The 27,051-nt window shown below is 38.7% G+C and overlaps 1 protein-coding gene across 2 annotated transcripts in view; it reads right to left on the bottom strand.

Moving 5' to 3' along the window:
* The window catches only part of ISY1 (ISY1 spliceosome associated protein), a 42,087-nt gene extending 15,248 nt beyond the window's left edge, over positions 1–26,839 (bottom strand). The window contains exons 1-7 of one of the 2 annotated variants that reach the window (XM_019719029.3): positions 26,529–26,839; positions 24,437–24,459; positions 23,813–23,864; positions 23,016–23,081; positions 22,771–22,813; positions 13,283–13,395; positions 3,942–4,059 (exon numbers count right to left, since the gene is read on the bottom strand). In XM_019719029.3, the coding sequence (XP_019574588.1) occupies positions 3,942–4,059; positions 13,283–13,395; positions 22,771–22,813; positions 23,016–23,081; positions 23,813–23,864; positions 24,437–24,459; positions 26,529–26,531 (418 nt within the window). In that variant the 5' untranslated portion in view covers positions 26,532–26,839. The remainder of the gene's footprint in view (positions 1–3,941; positions 4,060–13,282; positions 13,396–22,770; positions 22,814–23,015; positions 23,082–23,812; positions 23,865–24,436; positions 24,460–26,528) is intronic. The other variant, XM_074340507.2, reaches the window with a different exon arrangement.
* Between the last annotated feature and the right edge of the window lie 212 nt (positions 26,840–27,051).

Genomic DNA, 27,051 nt, shown 5'->3' on the forward strand with positions numbered 1-27,051 from the left:
AAGGAGAGTAGAATACCAGTATTACTCTTCCCTGCTTTTCACGTTTTCTAGAATACTTTTTTATATTCTAAAAATATTCTAATATTTATAGAATACTTTCCTAAAAAGCAAAATTAAAATACAACCATATCTTATTTCATTGTGTTTTGCTTTATTACGCTTCGCAGATATTGCATTTTTTACAAATTGAGGTTTGCGGCAATCCTGCTTCAAGCAAGTCTACTGGCTCCATTTTTCCAATAGCATTTGCTCACTTTGTGTCTCTGTCACATTTTGGTAATTCTCCCAATATTTCAAATGTTTTCATGATTATTATATTTGTTTTGGTGATCTGTGATCAGTCGTCTTTGATGTTACTATTGCAATTGTTTTGGGGAGCCACAAACCACACCCATATAAGATGGCAAATTGAATCAATGTTATGTGTTCTGATTGTTCCACCAACTGGCTGTTCCTCCATCTCTTTCCCTCTCCTTGGTCCTCCCTATTCCCTAAGACACAACAATGTTGAAATTAGGCCAATTAATAACCCTACAATGGCTTTTAAGTATTCAAGTAAAAGGAAGAGTCACATGTCTCTAACTTTAAATCAAAATCTAGAAATGATCAAGTTTAGTGAGGAAGGCATGTTGAAAGCCAAGATAGGGCCTCTTGTGCTAAAACAGTTAGCCAAGTTGTGAATGTCAAGGAAAAGTGCTTGAAGGAAATTAAAAGTGCTACTCCAGTGAAACATATGAATGACAAGAAAGCAAAACAGCTTTATTGCGGATGTGGAGAAAGTTTTCATGGTCTAGACAGAAGATCAAACCAGCCACAACACTCCCATAAGCCAAAAGCCGAATCCAGAGCAAGACCCTAAGTCTCTTCAATTCTATGGAGGCTGAGAGAGGTGAGGAAACTGCAAAAGAAAAGTCTGAAGCTAGCAGAGGTTGGTTCATGAAGTTCAAGGAAAGAAGCCATCTCTATCTACAGCATAAAAGTGGGAGGTGAAGCAGCAAGTGCTCATGTAGAAGCTGTAACAAGTTATCCAGATCTAGCTAAGATAATTAATGAAGGTGGCTACACTAACCAACAGGTTTTCAATGTAGAAGAAACAGCTTTAAACTAGAAGAAAATGCCATGTAGGACTTTAATAGCTAGAGAGAAGTCAGTGCTTGGCTTCAAAGCTTCAAAGGACAGGCTGACTCTCCTGTTAGGGACTAATGCAGCTGGTGACTTTAAGTTGAAGCCAATGCTCCTTTATAATTCTAAAAATCCTAGGGCCCTTAAGAATTATGCTAAATCTACTCTGCCTGTGCTCTACAAATGGAACGACAAAGTATGGATGACAGTACACTGTTCACAACATGGTTTACTGAATATTTTAAGCCCACTATTTAGACCTACTGCTCAGAACTCAAGATTCCTTTCAAAATTATACTGCTCATTGACAGTGCACCTAGTCACCCAAGAGATCTGATGGAGATGTACAATGAGATGAATGTTGTTTTCATGCCTGCTAACACAATATCTATTCTGTTATACATGGATCAAGGAGTAATTTCAACTTTCAAGTCTTATTATTTAAGAAATACATTTCATAAGGCTATTGCTGCCCTAGAAAGTGATTCCTCTGATGGATCTGGGCAAAATAAATTGAAAACTTTCTGGAAAGGAGTCATCATTTTAGATGCCATTAAGAACAGACGTAATTCATGAGAACAGGTCAAAACTGCAACATTAACAGGAGTTTGGAAAAAGTTGATTCCAACCCTCACGGATACTTTGAGGGGGTGAAGACTTCAATGCAGGAAGTAGCTGCAGATGCGGTGGAAATAGCAAGAGAAATAGAATTGCAATTGGAGCCTGAAGATGTGACTGAATTGCTACAATCTCATGATAAAACTTAAACATATGAGGAGTTGCTTCTTATGATCAGCAAAGAAAGTGGTTTCTTGAGATGGAATATACTCCCAGTGAAGATGCTGTGAAGACTACTGAAATAACAACGAAAGATTTAGAATATTACATAGTTGATAAAGCAGAGACAGGGTTTAAAAGAACTGACTCCAACTTTGAAAGAAGTTCTGTGGGTAAAATGCTATTGAATAACATCACATGCTACAGAGAAAACATTCTTGCAAAGAAAAGTGAATCGATGCAGCTGAGTTCATTGTTGGCTTATTTTAAGAAACTGTCACAGCCACTCCATTCTTTAGCACCCACCACTCTGATCAGTCATCAGCCATCAACATCGAGGCAAGGCCCTCCACAGCAAAAAGATTACAACTCACCGAAGGCTCAGATGATGGTTAACATGTTTTAGCAATAAAGTATTTTTTTAATTAAGGTGTGTACATTTTTTAGCATAATTCTATTATTGTACAATTAATTGACTACACTATAGTGTAAACATAACTTTTATGTAACTGGGAAACCAAAAAATTCATGATTCGCTTTGTTGAGATATTCGCTTTATTGCAGTGGTCTGGAACCAAACCTGCAATATCTCCGAAGTATGCCTTTACATAAAAACTCTGGTCCAGTGGTTTCCAATTGAATTTTGGAAGACCAAAGTTTAGCTGAAGTTCCCCAGGGCCAAGGAAGGAAAGGACAGGAGAGGTGTGGGTGCCTGGCTTGGACTGACACAGAACAGCTCCACTTTTCTCTATTTTTTACCTATTGTGGTTTGGCCCAAGGTTTTACTGTCCTTCAGTTAGAATTTTTTCAACTAGCAAGTGAACTATGAACCTAATTCAATGAATTTAAGAGCCTACCCCAATAATTTTGGGAAATTTCAAATAGGCAAACTGCTCATTCAGACTGAGAGACTGGCAAGTGCAAAGAGTGTGGAATTTGGCACCAGTCAATTCTAGGTACTTTCCAGCCCTAACTGTGTGTACTGGGCTTGTGACTTCAACTCCTGGTGCTTTCAGTTTCTTATTTCAAATTTTGGGAACAATAATTCTGACACTACAGGGCTTCTGTGCAGCTAAGAAATGATATAGGAAAGCACCCAGCACATAGCATGTCTACTGTTACGATGATTACGAAAAATTCGAGGCTAGCTTTTTTGGCTCTCTGAGAGGCAGCATGGCAGTCAGCAAGAACAAGCACTTTGCAAGAGGCAGCCAAAAGGGAGCTGAGAAGAAAGTGGTTGATCCATTTTCTAAGACTGATATGATGTGAAAGTACCAGCTACATTCCATATACGAAATATTGGAAAAACACTAGTAACAAGAACCCACATTGCATCTGATGGTTTCAAAGGATGTGTTTTTGAAGTGAGCCTAGCTGACCTACAGGATGATGAAGTTGCATGTAGAAAATTCAAGCTAATTACTGAGGACGTTCAAGGCAAAAAGTGCCTAATTTTCATGGCATGGATCTTAACCCATGACAAAATGTGCTCCATCTTCAAAAAATGGTAGCACATAATTGAAGCTCATGTTGATGCCAAGACTATCAATGGTTATTCACTTCATCTATTCTGTGTTGGTTTTACTAAACAATGTAGCAATTAGGTTTTGAAGACCCCATGCTCAGCATCAATAAGTCCACCAAATCTGGAAGATGATGGAAATAATGACCAAGAGGTACAGACAAATGACTTGAAAAAAAGTGGTCAATAAATTCATTCCAGATAGCATTAGAAAAGAGAGAGAAAAGGCTTGCCAATCTATTTATCTATCCCACATGCCTTTGTTAGAAAAGTAAAAATGTTGAAGAAGCCCAGGTTTGAACTGGGAAAAATCATGGAGCTTCACTGTGAAGGTGGCAGTTCTGGAAAAGCTACTGGGAATGAGAGAGGTGCTAAAGCTGAACGAGCTGATGGATATGGGCCCCCAGTCTAAGAATCTGCTTAAAATTCAGATCTTTCATGTGACAAATAAAAGCCTATTTGTGATGTTTAAACAAAAAGAAAATTGAGGCTAAAACATGTCGAAATGTTAATTACTTACGTTCTTTTTCAAATAGCTCTCTAACACCAGGCAAATCTTTTGCTGCTCCAAAGTATTTATAACCTCGATTTCCTGGGACTTCTTTCCCTTCATGATCCAGCATTTTAGGGCCAACTTTCTTATAGAGAAAGAAAAAGAGAAAATGGATCTGATCCTTAAATCCACTATTTCCATGTTCACAAATACATATATATATATATATATATATATATATATATATATATATATATATATATATATATATATATGTATGTATCTTTTTAATTTATTGGGGTGACAATTGTTAGTAAAATTACATAGATTTCAGGTGTACAACCCTGTATTACCTCATCTATAAATCCCATTGTGTGTTCACCACCCAGTGTTAGTTCTCCTTCCATCACCAGATATTGGATAACCCTTACCCTCATCTCCCACCCCCCACCCCCCTTAACCTCTGGTAACCACTAAACTATTGTCTGTGTCTATGACTTTTTGTTTCTCATTTGTTGGTCTTGTTCTTTTGTTGTTTTTGGTTTATATACCACATGCCAGTGAAATCATATGGTTCTCTGCTTTTTCTGTCTGACTTATTTGGCTGAGCATCATACTCTCAAGATCCATCCACGTTGTCACAAATGTTCCTATATCATCTTTTCTTACCGCCGAATATTATTCCATTGTGTTTCTATACCACAACTTCTTTATCCATTCATCTATCAAAGGACATTTTGTTTGTTTCCATGTAAAGAAAGCTGCAATGAACAATGGAGCACACGTGTCTTTATGTATAAATGTTTTCAGATTTTTTGGGTAGATACCCAGGAGAGGGATTGCTGGGTCATATGGTAATTCTATTCGTAATTTTTTGAGGAACCTCCACACTGCCTTCCATAACGGCTGCACCAGTCTGCATTCCCACCAACAGTGTATGAGGATTCCATTTTCTCCACGGCCTCTCCAACACTTGTTACTATTTGTCTTGTTGATGATAGCCATTCTGACTGGGGTGGGGTGATATCTCATTGTGGTTTTTATTTGCATTTCTCTGATGTTGAGCATTTTTTCATATGTCAATTTGCCATTTGTATGTCCTCTTTGGAGAAATGTCTCTTCAAGTCCTCTGCCCATTTTTCAATTGGGTTGTTTGATTTTTGTTGTTGAGTTGCATGAGTTCCTTGTATATTTTGGATATTAGCCCCTTATCGGAGGCACTGTTTGCAAAAATCTTCTCCCATTCAGTTGGTGGCCTCTTTATTTTGTCGATGGTTTCTTTTGCTGTGCAGAAGCTTTTCAGTTTCATATAGTCCCATTCGTTTATTTTAGCTTTTACTTCCATTGCCTTTGGAGTCAAATTCATAAAATGCTCTTTGAACCCAAGGTCCATAAGTTTAGTACCTATGTTTTCTTCTATGCAGTTTATTGTGTCAGGTCTTATGCTTAAGTCTTTGATCCATTTTGAATTAACTTTAGTACATGGTGACAAATAGCAGTCCAGTTTCATTCTTTTGCACGTGGCTATCCAATTCTCCCAGCACCTTTTATTGAAAAGGCAGTCTTTCCTCCATTGTATGTTTTTAGCTTCTTTGTCAAAAATTATCTGTCCATATTTATGTGGTTTTATTTCTGGGTTCTCAATTCTATTCCATTGGTCTATGTGTCTGTTTTTCTGCCAATACCATGCTGCTTTGATTATTGTAGCCCTGTAGTACAAGCCAAAGTCAGGAAGTGTGATACCTCCATTATAGTTCTTTTTTCTTAAGATTGCTTTGGCTATTCGGGGTCTTTTGTGGTTCCAAACAAATCTGATGATTTTTTTGTTCTATTTCTTTAAAATATGCCATTGGGATTTTGATGGGGATTGCATTGAATCTGTATATTGCTTTGGGTAATATGGCCATTTTAACTATGTTGATTCTTCCAATCCATGAGCACAGAATGTCTTTCCATTTCTTTGTGTCTTCTTCAATTTCTTTCAAAAATGTCTTATAGTTTTCAGCATATAGGTCTTTCACATCCTTGGTTAAGTTTATTCCTAGGTATTTTATTCTTTTTGCTGCAATTGCAAAAGGAATTGTTTTTTGTATTTCTTTTTCTGAGATTCCATTGTTAGTATATAGGAAGGCAATGGACTTTTGTGTGTTGATTTTGTAGCCAGCAACTTTACTGTATTCGTTGTTTCTAATAGCTTTTTGGTGGAGTCTTTAAGGTTTTCTATATATAGCATCATGTCATCTGCAAAGAATGATAATTTAACTTCTTCATTCCCAATTTGGATGCCTTTCATTTCTTTCTCTTGTCTGATTGCTCTGGCAAGGACTTCCAGCACTATGCTGAAAAGCTGAGGTGATAGGAGACATTCCTGTCATGTTCCTGAATGTAGAGCAAAGGGCTTCAGTTTTTCTCCATTAATTATGAGATTAGCAGAGGGCTTGTCATATATGGCCTTTATTATGTTAAGGTATTTTCCTTCTATACCCATTTTATTAAGTGTTTTAATCATAAATGGATGTTGTATCTTGTCAAATGCTTTTTCTGTATCAATTGATATAATCATATGATTTTTGTCCTTTATTTTGTTTATGTGATGTATCACATTGATGGATTTGCAAATGTTGAACCATCCTTGTGCCCCGGGGATGAACCCCACTTGGTCGTGATGAATAATCTTTTTAATGCATTGTTGTATTTGATTTGCTAGAATTTTGTTTAGGATTTTTGCATCTGTATTCATCAGAGATATTGGTCTGTAGTTTTCTTTTTTGGTGTTGTCCTTACCAGGTTTTGCTTTCAGGGTAATTTTGGCCTCATAAAATGAGTTAGGGAGTACTGTCTCTTCTTTAATTATTTGGAAGAGTTTGAGCAGGATTGGTATTAGATCCTCTTTGAAGGTTTGGTAGAATTCACTAATGAAGCCATCTGGTCCCGGACTGATTCAATTTCGTTACTGGTGATTGGTCTGCTTAGATTTTCCAGTTCTTCATGGTTCAGCCTTGGAAGGCTATATGTTGCTAAGAACTTTTCCAGTTCTTCTAGTTATTGAATTTGGTGGCATACAGTCCTTCATAGTATTCTTGGATAATCCTTTGTATTTCTGTGGGGTCCGTGATAACTTCCCCTTTTTCAGTTTCTGATATTGTTAATTAGTGTCTTCGCTCTTTTTATCTTAGTGAGTCTAGCCAAGGGTTTGTCAATTTTGTTAATCCTTTCAAAGAACCAGCTCTTTGTCACATTAATGTTTTCTGTTGTCTTTTTGTTCTCTACTTCATTTAGTTCTGCTCTAATTTTTGCTATTTCCTTTCTTCTGCTGACCTTGGGTTTCACTTGTTCTTCTTTTTCTAGTTCTTTAAGGTGTAGCATGAGGTTATTTATTTGGGATCTTTCTTGTTTCTTGAGATAGGCCTGTAATGCTATAAATTTCCCTCTTACAACTGCTTTCGCTGTATCCCAAAAATTTTGGTAGGATGTATTTTCATTGTCATTTGTTACTATGCATCTTTTGATCTCTTCTCTAATTTCTTCTTTGACCCAGTCGTTCTTTAAAAGTATGTTGTTTAATCTCCATGTATTTGTGTTTTTTCTTGCTTTCTTTTTGCAGTTGATATCCAATTTCAAAGCCTTGTGATCAGAGAATATGCTTGGTAGCATTTCAAACTTTTTAAATTTGCTGAGGCTGATTTTATGTCCCAATATATGGTCTATCCTTGAGAATGTTCCATGTACACTAGAAAATAATGCATAGTGTGATGTTTTAGGATGAAGTGCTCTATATATGTCAATTATGTCCATTTCATCTAATGTGTCATTTTGGGCTGCTATTTCGTTATTTATTTTCTGTTTGGATGATCTATCCATAGCTGTCAATGATGTACTTAAATTCCCCTAGTATAATTGTGTTTTGATCAATTTCTCCCTTTAGTTCTGTTAGTAGTTGCTTGGTATATTTCGGTGCTCCCTGATTGGGGGCATAAATACTGATGACTGTTATGTCTTCTTGTTGTATAGTCCCCTTTACCATTATGAAAGGTCCATCTTTGTCTCTTGTTACCTTTTTCACCCTGAAGTCTGTTTCATCTGATATCATTATGGCTACACCTGATTTTCTCTGGGTACCATTTACTTGGAGTGTGAATTTCCACCCTTTCACTTTGAGTCTATGCTTGTTCTTGTAGCTGAGATGTGTCTCTTGCAGACAGCATATGGTTGGGTTTAGTTTTTGGATCCAATCTGCTACTCTGTGCCTTTTTATTGGTGAGTTCAGTCCATTTACATTTAGGGTGATTATTGATATGTGAGGATTTCCTGTCATTCTATCTTTAGTTTTCTGGTAAGGCTGTATCTCCATAGTTTCTTTGCCTTTTTGTTGTTGTCTATTATTTCTGTGTGGTGGTATTCTATGATGTTTCCCTCTGTTTCTTCTTTTATTACAGTATATATTTCAGTTCTGGATTTTTTTTGAGTGGTTACCCTTAAGTGTATGTAAAAGAAAGTTTGATATTTAAAGTATTCCATTTTCTTCAGCACCCTTACGTTCTCCATTCCCATATTCCGGTTCAGGCCTTTACTCTCCCCCTTTTTATGTTTTGGTTGCCACAAATTGTCCCTGTTGATGGTGGTCGAATAGCCTCCTTTAGTATTTCTTGTAGTGCAGGTCGTGTATTAGAAAATTCCCTCAGCTTCTGTATGTCTGGAAAGGTCTTTATTCTTCCTTCATATCTAAAGGATATCTTTCCTCGATATATTATTCTTGGCTCATAATTTCTCTCTTTCAATAGTTTGAATATTTGGTTCCACTCCCTCCTGGCTTGTAGAGTTTCTGCTGAAAAATCTGATGCTAATCTACTGGGCTTTCCTTTGTAGGTTACCGTCTTCTTTTCCCTGGCTGCCTTGAGGATTCTTTCTTTGTCGTTGATTTTAGACAGCTTCAATACAATGTGCCTTGGAGAAGGCCTGTTGGGATTGAGGTTATTAGGTGTTCTATTTGCTTCTTGGATTCGAGGGTCCAGTTCTGTCCACAAGTTTTGGAAGTTCTCATCGACAATTTGTTTGAATATATTCTCTGTTCCCTTCTCTCTTTCTTTTCCTTCTGGCCTGCCCATTATTCTTATATTGCTCTTTCTGATGGAGTCAGAAAGTTCTTGTAGAGTTCTTTCATTTCTTTTAAGTCTCAAGTCTCTTTCTTCTTCCATCCGTGTCATTTCCAGGTTTCTATCTTCGATGTCACTGATTCTTTCCTCCATCTGGTCAATTCTACTACCTAAGCTGGTTATTTCGTTCTTAATTTCTTCTATTGAGTTCTTAATCTCCAGAAATTCTATTTGGTTCTTTTTTAAAATTTCAATCTCTTTCGTAAAATGCTCATGTTGTTCTTTGATTGTGTTTCTGAGTTCATTAAACTGCCTTTCTGTGTTTTCTTGCATCTCGTAGTTTTTTTCAGAACTGCAATCTTGAATTCTCTGTTATTTAAGTCACATATTTCCATATCTTTAAGTTCCTTTTCTGGAGACTTTTCACTTTCTTTCTGAGCTGTCTTGTTGCCTTGATTATTCATGGAAATTACTGATTTATTATTTCTCTTCCTAGACATCTACAGGAGTGGCTTCTGCAACAGGTTGATAGGAAGAGGTCTTTCTTTTGTTTTCTAGTACTTGTTGGTAGAATGTTTTATTTTCTCTCCGACTGCAGCCTTTTTTTTCTCTCTCACCCGGTAGTGCTATGTTTTCTCTGCACTATTCCAGCTTCTCACACAATGAGGGGATTCCCTGGGAGACGGGCTTCTCCTATTAATAGTTTGCCTGGGTCACAGGGCGCAGAGTCCCAGTGGGTATGCGGAGAGCTTTCAAAGTTCCAAAACTCTTCCTCCACCAGATTCAGAGTCCTTATGTTTCAGCTGTTCTGTATACTCCTGCAGGGATCCGCCCAGATAGGTGGGGCCAGGGGTGGGGTGAGTTTTGAGAGGTAGCTCAGAGCAATGGTGGCGACCACCACCACAGCCGGTCCTGCGTCCACAGCTCCCTCCCCTTTGCCGGAACTAACTGGGCTGCGAATCTGTGTCTGCGGTCCACAGTTCTCAGAACAGCAAATGTTCTGTTCTTTTGATCTGACACTGCTACTGTTCCGCTTCTAGCACTGGGCAGGTGGGGGCGGGGTGAGCTCTGGGAGGGTAGGGAGAGGGCGGCTATTCTCAGTGCCTAAGCCTTCCGTTCTCTGCTTGGCAGTGAGGGCTTAAACCACTGCTTTCAGCCTTCTTCCCTCAGTCTTTGCTCCGAGGTCTGTGCCATGAGCGTTGGTTTCAGCCCTGTTCTATGCTGTCCCCTCAGCCCTGTGGGCCATAAGCGGAGCCCTAGCAGTCCGAGTTATTCCCTCTCCCGCAGCTGCGGTAGTTCCAGGATGCATCGAGCTCGGAGCACTGAGCTAGGTCTGCGTCCTGCGCCCATGCGGCTTCGTGTTAGCACTTCTCTCTTCCCTCCACCCCCGCTCACGCGATTCGCCCAGCTTTAGGTGAATTCAGTAGTGGGCCTCTTCGTCTTGCCTGTCTGCTGTGCAGGGAGTCCTTTGAGGAGTTATTGTTGTTCGATTGGTTGTAAATTCCAGGGGAGCTTTATAGAGGCTCACCTCACACCGCCATTTTGATGACCGACCCACAAATATATTTTAAGACAATAATGCTTCACATGGGAAATATTTATATACACAGAAAAATGTTTAGGTACTTTTTCTTATCCCTTAAAAAAGACAATCAACCTAAATACCTAAAAGAAGGAGAATGATTTAAACAAATTATAACATATTCATGGATGGAATATATTCTATACCTTAAAAATGATGGTTCTTATGAAACTCCTATATTGACTTTGAAAAATCGTACGATATGATGTGACAAAAAGCTCATAAAAAACTGCAAACCACCTAAATGACAAGAAGTAGAAGACAAATGAAATATCCAGAAGATTGAATTCCATTTATTAAAAATGATGAGGTCATCAACTACATGCAGTATGTGACCCTAGACTAGGTCCCATACTAGAGGGGGAAATACTACAAAGGACATTATTGGGAAAATTGATGAATCAGCCAAGTAGATTAGATAAAATGACTGTATCAGAGTTAAATGCCTTAAAACTTGATAATTGTACCATGGTTATATAAGATAACAGTCTTACTCTTAGGAAATACACACAGAAGTATTAAGGGTTAAAGGAGCATCATGTGTTTAAGCTTCAAATGGTTCAGAAAAATAAATCTCAAGGTACACAGAGAAAATGATAAAGTAAATACAGCAAAATGTTAAAAACTGATAAGTCTGTATAAAGAATATACAGAAACTCGCTGTATATTTTTGCAATTTTCTGTGAGTTCACAAATGCTTTTAAAAATGATTACATATGTGTAAATGATTTATTGACATGAAAATATGCACCTGATACACTATTACATAAACGAAGCATATAGTTAGAATATGGACCAATTTCTATAAAAATGAACATGAATATGCATAGCCAAAATTCTAGATAATGAAATATATGGTGATGGAAGGAGAACTGACTCTGGGTAGTGAACACACAATGGGATTTATAGATGATGTAATACAGAATTGTACACCTGAAATCTATGTAATTTTACGAACAATTGTCACCCCAATAAATTTTTTAAAAAAAATTCTAGATAATGCTAAATAGCAGTTATTTCTGGGTGGTAGGAAAATATGTAATATATTTTGTATCACATATGGAATATAATATATATAATTCTTTTATACTTTACAATTTTTATATTCTTTTCATTTTATTTTTTGCATAAAAGTATATATTTTTCTTATAATTAAAATTATCGTGTTGAAAAATACAAAACCTAGAACTAAAATTGTACATATAGGGCACATGATCTCAATTAATGGCGTTCAGAGAAAAACAATAGAAGGAAATATTCACATAGCTGCACTTAGGTAATGAGATTATAACTGAATGTTGTTCTGCTTCTTTATATATACTCTTCTGAGCTTGATGATACTGTATTACCTTTCTTTTTTTATTGTGGTAAAAATACACATATCATAAAATTTACCATCTTAACCATTTTTATGTGCACAGTTCAGTGGCATTAAATACATTCAAAATGTCATGTAACCATCACTACCATCCATCACCATAACTCTTCTAATCTTACAGAACTGAAATTAAATGTATTACTTTTATACATATAAAGTGAAAATAAAATTCTGAAGCATTAAAAGACTCATTACTGTTGACTTTGGGTTGTGGAACTTAAGAATATCTAACATTAATTCTATAATGCTTTGGAGGTCACTTCTCCAGGAGGGTTAATAAATTTCTGCATTACTTTAATGCAGTCTAACAGGAAACAAAAGCACCATCACAGAACTGCTGAAGAGGTTGAATGAGTAAGTTCCTAGTGCAGTACCTAGAACAGAACATGTGCTCAAGAAATGTGAGTGCCTTTCCTTCTGCAATGGGAAGAATAAATGCTTCCCTTTTTTGCCAGGTACTAAAGTGAGAATTATGGTTTTGATGCTAGACCTTCACAAATGTGAAAAGACCACCATGTAGAAAAACAGCATGTATTTCTAATATAACATATTATAGCCCACTGATTAGATACTACTGGTTCAAATGACCTGAGGCATGTCTCCTCACAAATGGATGAACGATGCAGGGTCTGGGACAGTATTTTTTAAAGCTGAGACCCAGTACGGGTTGTGAAATCAATTAAGTAACCCATAATCATCAGGTTTTTAAAAATCAAAATCGACCAGAATAGAAAATACCAAAGTTCATCAACATATACTAAGTATTTTTTTCAACACATTTTTGTCTTTACTAGGTTGTGATATAAAGTGTGTGTGTGGGTGTGTGTGTATGTTTTACAATGGGTCATGGTCCTAAAAACTTGAAAGCCACTGTTTTAGAATATTGCATCTATAAGAGTCCAAAGAAAGGAAAGACTGGAGTGTTCCAAACCCCCTCAGGTAAAAATCCAATAATGGATGCCCCAATTCCCAAGGAGTTCAGAGAAGGATGTAAGAGGACCATGGTCATTTTAAACAATAGGCCCAGAGAGATTAAGTGGCTTACTCAGGAACAACTGGTTGGTAAACAAAGGTGCCCTGTCTGCTCTGAGACCTGTGCCGTGGAGTCTTTAAGCATTATCTGATCCATCCTTTTCATAGGTTTCCTATCCACAAGCAACAGGCACTTTTTAAGCCTTCTTTATTTCTCGAGTGCCTAGCAGGCACTCTGGCAGGCATGGACTGGGAGCTGTAGGCTCCTAGACAGGATCTACCCAGCCTGCCCAAAAGTTCACAAGCTCAATCCCAAGAGCCACTGGGGCTGCTGCTTACTTACTCCATAATCAGGACCACCCAGCTCCTTTATCCGGATCTCCCAGTGTCCTTTCTCTCTTAGAAGTTTGTTAATTTCATCATTCAGGTCACGAATTCGGAATTCACCTAAACCAGCTAGAAAACAAAAACATTCATATCATTTCTTCAAAATAGCACTCAATGTTATACCCACAAAAATGAATGTCAACACCTATAAGGGCATACAGTATAAAAATACTCATTTAATTTTATAAGAAAAACCAATAACACCCAAATAAATGAAAGGGCAAGGACTATACATAGAGTTTCAACCAGCATAGAGAAAAAAAAAATCATTGAAAAAAAAGTTCATCCTTATTAGCAACCAAAGAAATGAACTGAAGCAATCCTGCAGTTCCATTTAGACAACTATTAAAATCGCAAAATCTTAGAGGTGGGAGGGACTTAGCATCCAATTCCAGCAAAGAGGCAGTAAGGCTGGCATAAGCTGACAGCATTCTGTATTGATTTAGTCCTTTCAAGAAAGCAATGTGTTGTTAAATGGGAACATCATTTGTATAGCTTGAGAATTAAGCCTAAGGGACTAATTTAAAGAGATGGGCACAAAGGAGTTTGCTGAGGTGTTGTCTATGGCAGCCAAGAACTGGAGCATCCCACCACAGTGAAAGACGGAAAACAGTTAATGAACCCTGATATGTTGAAATGATATGTCTGTTGCAAGGGAGTAGCCCTCCCTTTCTCCACTGAATCGCTTTGTACCCTTGTCAAGTCAGTTAATCACATATATGTGGCTATACTTCTGGACTTCTTATTCTGTTCCATTGGTCTATATGTCTATCATTCACCAATACATTATCTTGAATACTGTAGCTTTATATTAAACCTTGAAATTAGGTGGTATGAATACTCCAATTTTGTTCTTTTTCAAAATAGTTTTGGCTATTCTACTTCTCTTGCTTTTCCATTTAAATTTTAGAAAAACTTTATCAACATATAAAAAAATATCCTGCTGGGATTTTGATTGTGGTAGTATTTGAAAAGAAAAAGAATTGATAGCTTTCCTATACTGAGTATTCCCATTAATGGATACTGTATATCTCGCCACTTATTTGGGTCTTTTTTTATTTTCTTCATCAGTATTTCAGTTTTCAGCATACAGATCACACATATATTTTGTTTGATTTATATCTAAGTACTTCTTTTTTTTTTAATTTTATTGGGGAAGGGGAACAGGACTTTATTGGGGAACAGTGTGAACTTCCAGGACTGTTTTTTTCCAAGTCAAGTTGTTGTCCTTTCAATCTTAGTTGTGGAGGATGCCGTTCAGCTTCAAGTTGTTGTCCTTTCAGTCTTAGTTGAGGAGGACGCAGCTCAGCTCCAGGTCCAGTTGCTGTTTTCTAGTTGCAGGGGGCACAGCCCTCCATCCCGCAGGGAATCGAGGAATTGAACTGGCAACCTTGTGGTTGAGAGCCCGCGCTCCAACCAACTGAGCCATTCGGGAGGCAGCTCAGCTCAAGGTGCCGTGTTCAATCTCAGTTGCAGGGGGCAGAGCCCACCATCCATTGCGGGACTCAAGGAGTTGAAGTGGCAACCTTGTGGTTGAGAGCCCACTGGCCCATGTGGGAATCGAACCGGCAGCCTTCGGAGTTAGGAGCATGGAGCTCTAACAGCCTGAGCCACCGGGCCTCTAAGTATTTCTTATGTTATACTTTTGTAAATAGCACTTTAAAAAATGTTCTAGTTCCAAACGTTCATTGCTAGTATATAAAAACAAAATTTATTTTTGTGTACTGGCTACAGGTATTTTTTGTAGAAGTGCTTTATTGAGGTAAAAAGTTCCCTTTCATTCCCAGTTAGCCAAGAGTTTTTATCATGAATGAATGTTAAATGTGGTCAAACACTTTTTCTGTATCTACTGAAGATGATCACATGGTTTTTCTCCTTTATAATAGTGATGTAATGAATTATATTAATTTTTGAATGCTGAATCTGCCATGCATTCCCAGAATAAATCCCACTTGGTTGTGATGTAATATCCTCTTTATAAATTGCTGTATTTGATATGCTAATACTTAGTTGAGGATTTTTACGTTTATATCCATAGGGAATACTCGTCTGTAGTTGTCATGAGGGATTGTCTCAGCTCCCGCTCCCCACACAAGAATGCAGATACAGTGAAGCCAAAAAGGAACACCCACGGAGCCATAAATAGGGGAGTCATACCACTATATTTTCGCTGGCGACCGGGCGAGACACACAAAGTAGGATCCACATGATCCGCAATTCACTGTCCACCTTTCTGCCTGCCAACCAGCCACCCAACCAAGGCCGTCACGGCCCCCAGCCAACTGCCAATCGGCTACAGCAAATGGCCAACCACCATCCGAGCCAGCAACTCCCCCACGCGAGGCCGAGAGCCTGGAAACTGCCCTCTGGGACTCTGTCCCCACACTCCACCCCTCCAGGGTCTCGCCTCACCATCTATGCAACAAGCGTCTTCCCCGAGGGGCCCTGTGCCGTATCAGCCTATAGGCACCTATGGGCAGAAAGAAATAACAGTCTTAGGAACCAACAATGGCAAATCCCTTCCATTTGGGAGGATACATGCTAGCTTCTTGTCCTGGGAAAGGAGGGTCGCTGCCACTGGCACCTTTCCCAGTTTGTGGTACCAGACCTTTATGGCAGTGCTTGGGGTCCCTTGCAAAGTTTCAACATGTAATAGAACAGGGGACCCCATAATAGGCCATAGCGACAGCACATAGGTTCCCCGCAAAATCATCCCAGGGGGTGTCCCTCGATGTCCACCTAGTTTCGGGGCAAAGCCAAAGCTCCCAGGGCACTGCCAGTTCTTCTGGGCACAGCCAGACTTCCTGGCACAGCCAGGGCTCTCAGAGTACCACCAGTCTTTCTGGGCACAGCCAGACTTCCTGGGCACAGCCAGGATTTCTCATAAACAAGACTGTAGTCTGCACCAGTGTCAATTAGGGCCAAACCCTCTGCATATTAGAAGGTGACCAATGTATGGACAATTCCACATGGGGCCTCCGGTCCCTGCTTATTCCCTCTGACCGAATACCTTGACCCACCCCTCATCAAGCTGAAAGGAGTCAGCCTCAAGCGGCCACATGAAGTCCTGGAGGGACACAGGTCGTGCTTTCCCGGACTTCTCCTTTAGGCTTTGCTGGAATTGCTGTTCTGGACGCAACTATTTCCAAAGTGCCAACAAGAGTGCATTGGGTTGTCTGTCTATTTCTTCCTGATCAACCCCTGCTGCCACGAGATCATGCCACATCAGCGTACGTGTTGTTACTCTCTGAGGCCTGCGACCTCACCCCCTTACTTTTGATTTGGGCTTCCAGAGTTTAACTTCTCAGACCTCCTGTCTTAAGTTCCTTTGCCGCTGGCTTTCAACATCCCCTACGGTGGCCATGGCAATAGTAACTTCACAGATCCACCACCCCAGGAGGGCGTAAGAATAGCAACCAAGGATCCCAAAGCACTTGCAAGGGCAGTATCCAAAACCAGATCTCTCATGCTGGTTGTAAAATGCTCATCATCCAGCCCCCCAATATTAAGTTTGAACATAGCATGTCTCATATCCATTTCACGGATGATTTGAATAAGTTCAATATATGATTGCATTATAGGGGTATCAAAAGGACAAGAGTGTGCAAGGAATTGAAAAACAACTTGAAGAAATAATGAAAATAGCCTTCTTAAGACAAAAAGAGAATCCTAAAAACAGCAACAAAAAAGCAGTTAATGATCTACAACGGAGTTCCCATAAGACTGTCAGCTGATTTCTCAACAGAAACTTTGCAAGCCATAAAGGATTGGAACGAAATATTCAAAGTAATGAAAAGCTAGAACCTACAACCAAGGGTAGTAATGAAAAGCAAGAACCTACAACCCAGCAAGACTATCATTTAAAACCAAAGGACAGATAAAGAGCTTCCCAGACAAGAAAGAGTTAAAGGAATTCATCACCACCAAACCCGTATTACAAAGAACGACAAAGAGACTTCTTTAAGATGGAAAAAAAAGATAAAAAAATATGAATAATAAAATGGTAAAAAGTAATTGCAGTTTAAAAGGTTAAAAATAATTGCAAAAAACGCTTTGCAAATTACGCTTGCACCAACCTAATAACTATGTATCTATCAACAATTGCTTTCAATGTAAGTGGCTTAAATGCTCCAATCAAAAACATAGGTGGGCTGACTGGATAAGAAAACAAAACCCTTATAAATGCTGCCTACAATAGACTCATTTCACATTAAAAGACACACACAGACTTGAAAGTAAAAAGACAGAAAAAGTTATTTCATAAAAATGGAAATGAAAAAAAAAAAACACCTCCAGGGTAGCAATACTTATACCAGACAAACTAGACTTTAAAACAATGGCTATATGAAGAGACAAAAAGGGACCCAGTAATCCAACTTCCTGGTATTTATCCGAAAAAATTCAAAACTCTACTTCAAGGATGAACATATGTGCATCCATATGTTCACCGCAGCATTGTTTACAATGGCCACGATGTGGTGGCTGCCTGGATGCACATCAATAAAAGAATAGAGGAAGAGGTGGTGGTACATATATATACAATGGAATATTGCTCAGCCAGGGAAGGGAATGGGTTCTTGCCATCTGCAGCAGCATGGATAGACCTGGAGGGTATTGTGCTGAGTGGAGTATGTCAGGCAGTGAACGACAGATGCAATGTAATTTTACTTATATGTAGAATCTAATGAACAAAATAAACAAACAAATCACAAACAGACTCATAGATACAGAGAACATTTTGATGGTTGCCAGATGGGAGGCGGGTTGGAGTGGTGGGTGAAAAAAGGGAAGCGGTTAAGAAGTACAAATACGTTGTTACAAAGTAGTCATGGGGATGTAGGGTATAACATAAGTCAAGTCAACTGTAATAACTACATATGGTGTCAGATGGGTACTGGATTTATCGGGATGATAGATGGCAGGGAGTTGGGGGGCAGGGTGACAAAGGTAAAAGGATTTAGAAGTACAAATTGGGGGCGGCCGGATGGCTCAGTTGGTTAGAGCGCGAGCTCTTAACAACAGGGCTGCCGGTTCAATTCCCACATGAGTCAGTGAGCTGCGCCCTCCACAACCAGATTGAAGGAAAACAACTTGATTAGGAGCTGATGAGTCCTGGAAAAACACACTCTTCCCCAATAAAAAAAAAAGGTACAAATTGGTAGTTACACGATGGTCACGGGAGCGGGGGGAGTCGTGTAAGTAAAGCACAGGGAATATAGCCGATAATATGGTACTAACTATATATAGTGCCAGGTGGGCACTAGACTAGTCAGGGATCACTTCTTAAATTATATCAATGTCTAACCATATGATATACACTTCAAATTAATATAAAATATTGAATGTCAACTGTAAGTAAAAAATTAAAAGGGGGGGCAAACGTGAAGGGCAACAAGTCGTACAAATTTCCAGGTATAAAACAAATAAGTCATGGGGATATAAAGTACAGCACAGGGAATGTAGTCAATAATATTTTGATAGGATGGTACTAAATTTATCATGGTTGTTGAATTTATCATGGTGATCACTTCTTTCGGTATATAAATGTTCAGTAACTATTGTGTACACCTGAAACTAATATAATATTGTATGCTAACTATATTTTTAATAAAAATCTTAAAAAAAACCCACAAAGTCCGGGACCAGATGGTTTCACAGGTGAACTTCACCAAACATTCAAAGAAGGATTAATACCTATCCTTCTCAAACTATTCCAAAAAAATTGAAGACAAGAGAAACTCATTTTATGAAGCCAGCATTACCCTGCTACCAAAACCAGACAAAGACACTACAAAAAAAGAAAATTCTAGGCCAATATCCCTAATGAACATAGATGCAAACATATTCAACAAAATATTAGCAAACCAAATTCAGCAACACACTGAAAAGATCATACACCACGATCAAGTGGAATTTATTCCTGGGATGCAAGGTTGGTTCAAAACCCACAACTGAATTAATGTAATACATCACATAAACAAAAAGAAGGATAAAAAACATATGATCATTATCAATAGATGCCAAAATAGCGTTGGACAAAATCCAGCATCCGTTTCTGATAAATACTCTCAGTAAAGTGCGGATAGAGGACATATACCTCAGCTTAATAAAGGCTATATATGACCAACCCACAAGTAACATCACTCAATGGTGAAAGACCAAAATCAGGAACAAGACAAGACTGTCCACTCTCACCATTTTTATTTGACATAGGACTGGAAGCCTAGCCACAAAAATCAAAGGAGAAAAGAAATAAAAGGCATCCAAATCAGAAAGGAAGAAGAAAAACTCATTGTTTGCAGATGATACCATACTATATATACAGAACCCTCAAGAGTCCACCAAAAAACTATTAGAACTGATAAATGAACTCAGTAAAGTAGCAGGATACAAAATTAGTATTCAGAAATCGGTTGCATTTGTATACACCAATAACAAACTGTCAGAAAGAGAAATTAGGAAAACAACCCCATTTACAATTACATCAAAATGAATAAAATACCTAGGAATAAGTTTAACCAACAGGTAAAAGACCTATAGTTGGAAAACTATAAGACATTGAAGAAAGAAACTGAAGAAGATACAAATAAATGGAAGGATATACTGTACTCATGGATACGAAGAATTAACATTGTTAAAATGTCCGTACTACCCAAAGCAATCTACAGATTCAATGAAAGGTCTATCAAAATACCAATAGCATTTTTCACAGAACTAGAACAAATAATACTAAAATTTATGTGGAACCACAAAAGACCCGGAATAGCCAAAGCAATCTTGAGAAAGAATAACAAAGTTGGAGGTGTCACGCTACCTGATATCAAACAAGGCTACAGTAATCAAAACAGCATTGGTACTGGCATAAAAACAGACACGTAGATCAATGGAACAGGATACACAGCCCAGAAAGAAACCCACACCTTTACGGTCAATTAATCTATTCAAAGGAGGCAGGAATATATAATGGGCTAAAGACAGCCTCTTCAATAAATGCTGTTGGGAAAACTGGACAGATACATGCCAAAAAAAATGAAACTAGACCACTTTCTTACACCATGTGCAAGAATAAACACAAAATGGATTAAATACTTAAATGTAAGACCCCCTGACTATAAAACACCTTAGAGGGAAAAAAAGGCAGTAAACTCCGTGAAAGCACTCTTAGCGATATTTTTTTGGATATGTCTCCTTGGGCAAGGAAAACAAAAGAAAAAATAAACAAATGGGACTACATCAAACTAAAACGTTTCCGTACAGCAAAGGAAACCATCAACAAAATGGAAAGACAACCCATTTGAATGGGAGAAGACATTCGCAAATGATAGATCCAATAAGGGGTTAATACTCATACAACTTAACTCCCCCCAAAACAAACAATCCTATTAAAAAATGGGCAGAGAACCTGAACAGACATTTCTCCAAAGAGGACATACAGATGTCCAACAGACATATGAAGAGATACTCAATGTCACTAATCATCAGGGAAATACAAATTAAAACAACAATGAGATATCACCTCACGCCTGTCAGCACAGCTATCATGAACACATCAATAAACAACAAGCGTTGACAAGGAAGGGAAGAAAAGAGAACCCTCGTGCACTGTTGGTGGGACTGAAAATTAGTGCATCCACCATGGAAAACATTATGAGGTGCCTCAAAGAATTAAACATAAGACCCAGCAATTCCACTTTTGGGTATTTATCTAAAGAAATCCAAAACACTAATTCAAAAAGATAAATGCTCCTCTGTGTTCATTGCAGCATTATTTACAATAGCCAAGATATGGACTCAATCTAAGTGCCCACAGATAGAAGAATGGATAAAGAAGATGTGGTACATACATACACTGGAACAGTATTCAGACATAAGAAAAAGAAAACTTGCTATTTGGAATAATATGGTTGGACCTCGAGGGTATTATGCTAAGTGACAAGTCAGACTGAGAAAGACAAATACTATATGATCTCACTTATATGTGTGGTCTAAAAAACAGAATAAACTAACAAATAAACCAGAAATAAATTCAAAGATACAAAGAACAAACTGATGGCTGCCAAATGGGAAGAGTGCTTGGGGCGATAGGTGAAAAAAGAAAAGGGATTAAGAAGTAGAATTTGGCTGTTACAAAAATAGTCACAGCAACGTAGAGTACAGCAGAGGGACGATAATCAGTAACATCGTAATAACTATGTATGGTGCCAGATGAGGTGGTAACTTTGGAAGTCACATAAATGTCTAATCACTATGTTGTACACCTGAAACTAACATAATATTGTATGTCAAGTGTAATTGAAAAATTAAAAACACATACCACATATAGAAAAAGGTCCACTCAGAAGCTGCATGTCAGTTAACAGAGATTACTAATATCCTAAGGAAATCACGTGGCTTTGGAAACATGGGAAGAGGAGACTCCCAAGATGTGGTATGAATCCACTGTTTGCCAGTCTCTTTGTCCGATGCCCTACACCATCCTCTCCCCACACCAGCTGTCATGTGGAGCTGGCTGGAAACCCTTTAATGCAACCTCTCAGCTGCTGCAGGTAGGTGTGAGAACTGGTCCAAGCACATTGGGAAACTGTTTGGCTGTATCTACTCAAGATAAACACTTGTACCCCATGATCTGGTAACTACACTCCTCAGAATATATGCAATGGAAGTGACTGCATGTGAAGAAGAATGATCAGAGTAGCCCTATTTGTTATAGTCCGAAACTGGACACTAAACAAATATCCATGACCACTGGACAGAAAAGAGTATGCATGATTCCACTGATGTATCAGGTTATAAAGAGGTAAAATGTATGGGTTATTAGAGGGCAATAATATTGTAATAACTACATATGCTGTCAGGTGAGTACTAGACTTATTGGGTTGATCATTTTGTAATTATATGTCTAATCATTATGTTATATACCTGAAACTAATATAATATTGTACATCAACTGTAATTGAAAATTTTTTTAATTATTTAAAAAATAAAAATAAATACCCATGCACCACCCCCAAAATATATTTCTAATCTCTTTTGGGTTTCCTCTTTGACAAATGGGTTGTTACAAGTATGTCGTTTAATTTCCAAATATTTAGGAATTTTCCAGATATTTTTCTGTTCCTCGTTTTTACATTAATTCTATTATAATTAGAGAACATACTTTGTATGATTTTAATTATTTTAAAATTTGCTAACATTTATTGCCCAGAATATATTCTATTTTGGTGAATGTTCTATGTGTTCTTAGAAAAAGAAAACGCATACCTTTATGTTAAGTGAAGTGTTCTATAAACGTCAATTAGGTCAAATCATTTATAGTTATTCAGCTCTTCTATGTCCTTACTGATTTTCTACTAGGTCTATTGATTTTGAGAGAGGAGTGTTGAAGTCCCCAAGTCTAATTGTGGATTTGAAAATCAAGCATTTTAAGAAGACAGATCAGCTTACCATTCTGAATTTGAGCCACTTTTTTAGAGATCTCTCCAATGATCTGTGCAAAAAATAAAAAGTAATAAATTGTTATGACTTTAGAATATGTCTAAAAGCACTAGAAAAATATAATTCAAAATTAGTTATTAAACATAGAAAATGAAAACAAAAAACACAGAATTCTGGTTTAAGAGCCATTTAGATAATAAGAAACAATCAGAGACTTGTTATTTCTACTAAGATCAGATTCACCCAAAATGTACCTGTCGTCTCCACTTCTCAGCTTTGGGTAGCTCAGTACATTCCGAGGCAAGGAAGGGTCTTCGTTCCTAAGGAGAAGCAAAATATACACATTGCCACCATGCTATACGAAATTAAAGCTTCATGCAAACATTGAACTGATTCAGGCCTGAAGTCTAAAATGTCTAACGGTCTAAAAAGCCTTAAAACTCACTCAACAATATCTCCTTAGGAAACAACTATACAGGCAAAAACATTCACTGTATTGTATCTAGTACAGTGAACCACTGGAAAAAACTTCAAAGTCCAATAATAGGGAGATGGCTAAGTAAACTAATTATATCCATTTCATGACATATTTATAGTACTACCTTAAGAAATGATGGCTGTTAGAGTTTGGAACAAACATCCATATACGTGTGTTTTTATAATTTAAAAAAACAAAGATACTCAAAAAATTGTACATTTCATCTCTAACCTGGCTGAGTCTCCCTGAGTCCTGAGTTGAGATCATTTACTGATTTCAACTTAGAACTGATCCCCACAGCACTTCAATTTCCTCTTATTCAATATTAGACAGAGATGGGATAATATGGGAACCGAATTATCACATTACAAAGAAAATGGAAGAACAAGCAGCCAGATTATCACACTGCCCCAGCCATAGAAAGATATACCTGGAATTCAAATGTGTAGACGCAAAAGTGTATCAGCAAGTATAGACAAGAAATAGGAAGATGTGGAGTTTGAAGTTTGCTCAGAAAGTTCTAACACATTTGTTCTTGATATTTTACAATTCATGAGGAAGATTTACACCAACCTTCATTTTTCCCTCTTCCAGTTGAGCTTGGCGAAATCTTGCTAAGGCCGTCCTACCAGAAAAAGAGAAGACTTCATTAGATCTTGCTCACAGATTTCTTATCACCCAAGTTCCTGGATGGGGTAAATCTGCTATGATCATATTTAATGTCATTCCTGTGTGTGTGTGTGTGTGTGTGTGTGTGTGTGTTCATAGAGTAGTTCATAGCTTTCTATGTTCCGAAGAGTAAGGCTTATAAGGCCATTTGTGTTCCTGAAGACCCAATTATCTATTTTACTTACACTACATTTAAGGACTCTACGAAACTCAACTAATCAGACCACTGAGGTAAGCAACACATCCAGATGTTAAAAGACTAATATCGCGGGGTGCCCTAGCTGTCACTCCAACATTCCCTGCACCATCCTCAGGTGAATAAGTGTTCATCCAGTAAAAGTCTGGGAGCTGTCAAAAAAACACTAATGGGGAAAACAAATGAGAAAATATGGGAATACTATCTTAACACATGTAGAGAAAGGGACATACATCAAAAGGCTCATATACCAAAAGGACCAAACACAAAAAGAGATCCATGGCAGTACTAAGTTATATAAAATTTACAGACAAAATCGAGTTGATACTTACATGGCCTTTTCTGCATTTCGGGCCTAAAAGGAGACAGATGGGAAGAAAAATGTCCATGTTTAAAATACCTTTTTTCCATTTACTTTTTAGAGAAAAGTTTCACAAGGACATAGTCACAAGCAGAATGTTTGAACTAGCATATGAACATAGTAACAACAACAACAAAATTGAAAGATGTCCAAGTCCTGTGACTTTACTTATGCTGCTCCCTCGAACTAAAATCTTTACTCCTCCACTGTCCCCACTCCATTGGATCTGGTTAATTCCTTCATCCTTCAAAATTTACCATATCATCCCATCCCAAAAAGTTCTTCTGTGACTCCCTTCTTTACAGCTAGGCTGCTACCCTTTGTCTGGGTTTATACCCACCATGGCACTTTCCACCCAGAATCACAATTTGCCTGTTCCCTGGCAATGGAATTTGAGGAAGAAAGGACGGCTTTAACTGAATTTTATGTAAGTACTGTCACACTAGTGTCAAATCAACTATCCCTGAAACACAGTGTCAGGCAGTAACGTTTTCTGGGTATAAGTAGAAAGAGAACTTGCTGAGTCACAATCTGAATTTTACTCCTGATTCTTCCACTTACCATCCCTGAGAAGTAGGCTCAATTTCCCCACATTTACAACAGAGATCACACCTCTTATCTCATAGAGATGTCATGATGATTTAATAAGAATAAGATAAATACATGAAGACATCAAGTATGCAGTTTATAGATCCTCAGCCAAAGAAAGCTCAATTTAAATCTCCTTTCTAACCCTCCTTTTCAATGGACAGAAACAAACTTGGGAAATGTTTGGTGGATAAATTAACACAATATCTACCAAGGAATAAAACAAAGAGGCTCTCCCAGGGGAAGCCACCACCTTGAAGGCTGAGGCTGTGTCCTAGCTATTTCATTAAAACCTACAGATACTAAATATTTAATGCAGTGTTTCTCCATGCTTAAAACATCATGCTAGGTGCTAGGAATTCAGCCATGGTTTTTTCCATGGAACTCATAGGAACTTCCACCAAAACAATGAATCAATGATAAGTGATCAGTGATAAAGACATGTACCCAGAGTGATGGAAGCGCACAAATATGAATGTGTGATGGTGATGGTAACAGTTATACAAAATACCCAACAACTCCTATAGCCAGATATACCCAGGCCCACGGACCTGCTAGAGAATGGAGAGAAGGGATTCCCTACGCTTGAAAGAGTTCAGAAATGAAGAGCCTCAAGGCTGGGCAGGGCAGTATGAAACAGTAAATTTGGGGCATATCCTCCTACAGAAAGGGCTGCTTGTAGCCCAACGGGTTCTCTTGTTCTTAGGTAATTGTGCTTGTCAATCTACAATAGCTTCCATTATAACTTTATATTGGAATTATTCTATAACCTTACTACTGCGTAAGTGCTTCTTGTGGGGGCCTCACTTAATGAAAATATTATAGTAACCAACATATATGAGCATCTACTTTGTACCAGCACTATGTGCATTCTCATATATTCCCGTTGTAAGCGCTTCTTGAACAAATTAAGACGCCTACAAAACACGCCAGACCAGAGATCACACCCTCATGCAATAACACTATGACATTCATTCATTCGTTACTGAACACCTACAACGTCCCAGGTACGTTAGACATTAAGGAAGCAATGGCGAAAAGACTCTACCCTCGTGAAATTTATATCTTGGGGGGCAGACCGAGAACAGATATAAATCAAATAATCCAGAAACATATAGTCACAGCCGTTGTTTATCTCCCCGGTGAGACTTGGGGGCAAACAATCCAACCCACGGCAGGCACCGAGACTCGGAGCCGGTCCTTGTGGCTCTCTGTTCCTTAGTTTCCCCTAAGCGCGAAAGCTCTTCATCGAGATTTAATACAGTCGGGAGATTGTAATGCGCGCGGCTCCAGATTCCAGTTTCCTCCTCCAACTTCTGACAGCGAGGCAGAAAGAGAATCCCCAAGTTACAGCCAAGGAGCCTGAAGCCTGCAGTGATGCCCGGCTGAGCCCCTACCACGAGGGCCCCAGATGGGACTGGGAGCCCTCACAGCCCGCCCGCTCGCCTCCTCCCTCAGTCACCCACCGAACTCACCATGGTGCAAGTGAGGGTGCCGCCCTCGGGCCGCGGAGCTACAGCCCAGGGAGCTTCCCGACCTCAGGGAAGGCAAACCCCGACAGGAACTGAAGCTTCTAACTGACCACACCGCCGATTTTTTTGTCCCCGGGAAGGAAAAACAGGAAGGACCGGAAATAAGGGACCAGAAATGATACTGAGAATTGGCCAGGGGAGGGGAAGGAAATGCGGGCGCACTCCTGTAGGCGGTCTTCCCTTGGCGTCCGGACGGCGCACCGCAGCGCTCCACGGAAGGCTGGGGGTGTTGGCAACATTGCACTTGCGTAGTGGAACTGACTGGCCTGTCTCCGACTCCGCCCTGGGCAGCTGGTTTATTCTCGCGATGACAACTGAGAAATTTCTCGTGTTAGCTATTGGTATTACTAGAGCAGGCGACGCTGACTGCAGTTGTCAGTCAATCTGTTTGGGGGCGTGGTTGCTGCTCTAGGTACGCATACCACTGGACCCTTTTTGGTTTTTCTGTGAGCGCAGGCATGCCCTT

Source organism: Rhinolophus sinicus, chromosome 4 (genome assembly GCF_057876585.1).
Source record: "Rhinolophus sinicus isolate RSI-liver-muscle chromosome 4, RSI-T2T, whole genome shotgun sequence".
In the NCBI taxonomy this organism is placed as follows: domain Eukaryota; kingdom Metazoa; phylum Chordata; class Mammalia; order Chiroptera; family Rhinolophidae; genus Rhinolophus; species Rhinolophus sinicus.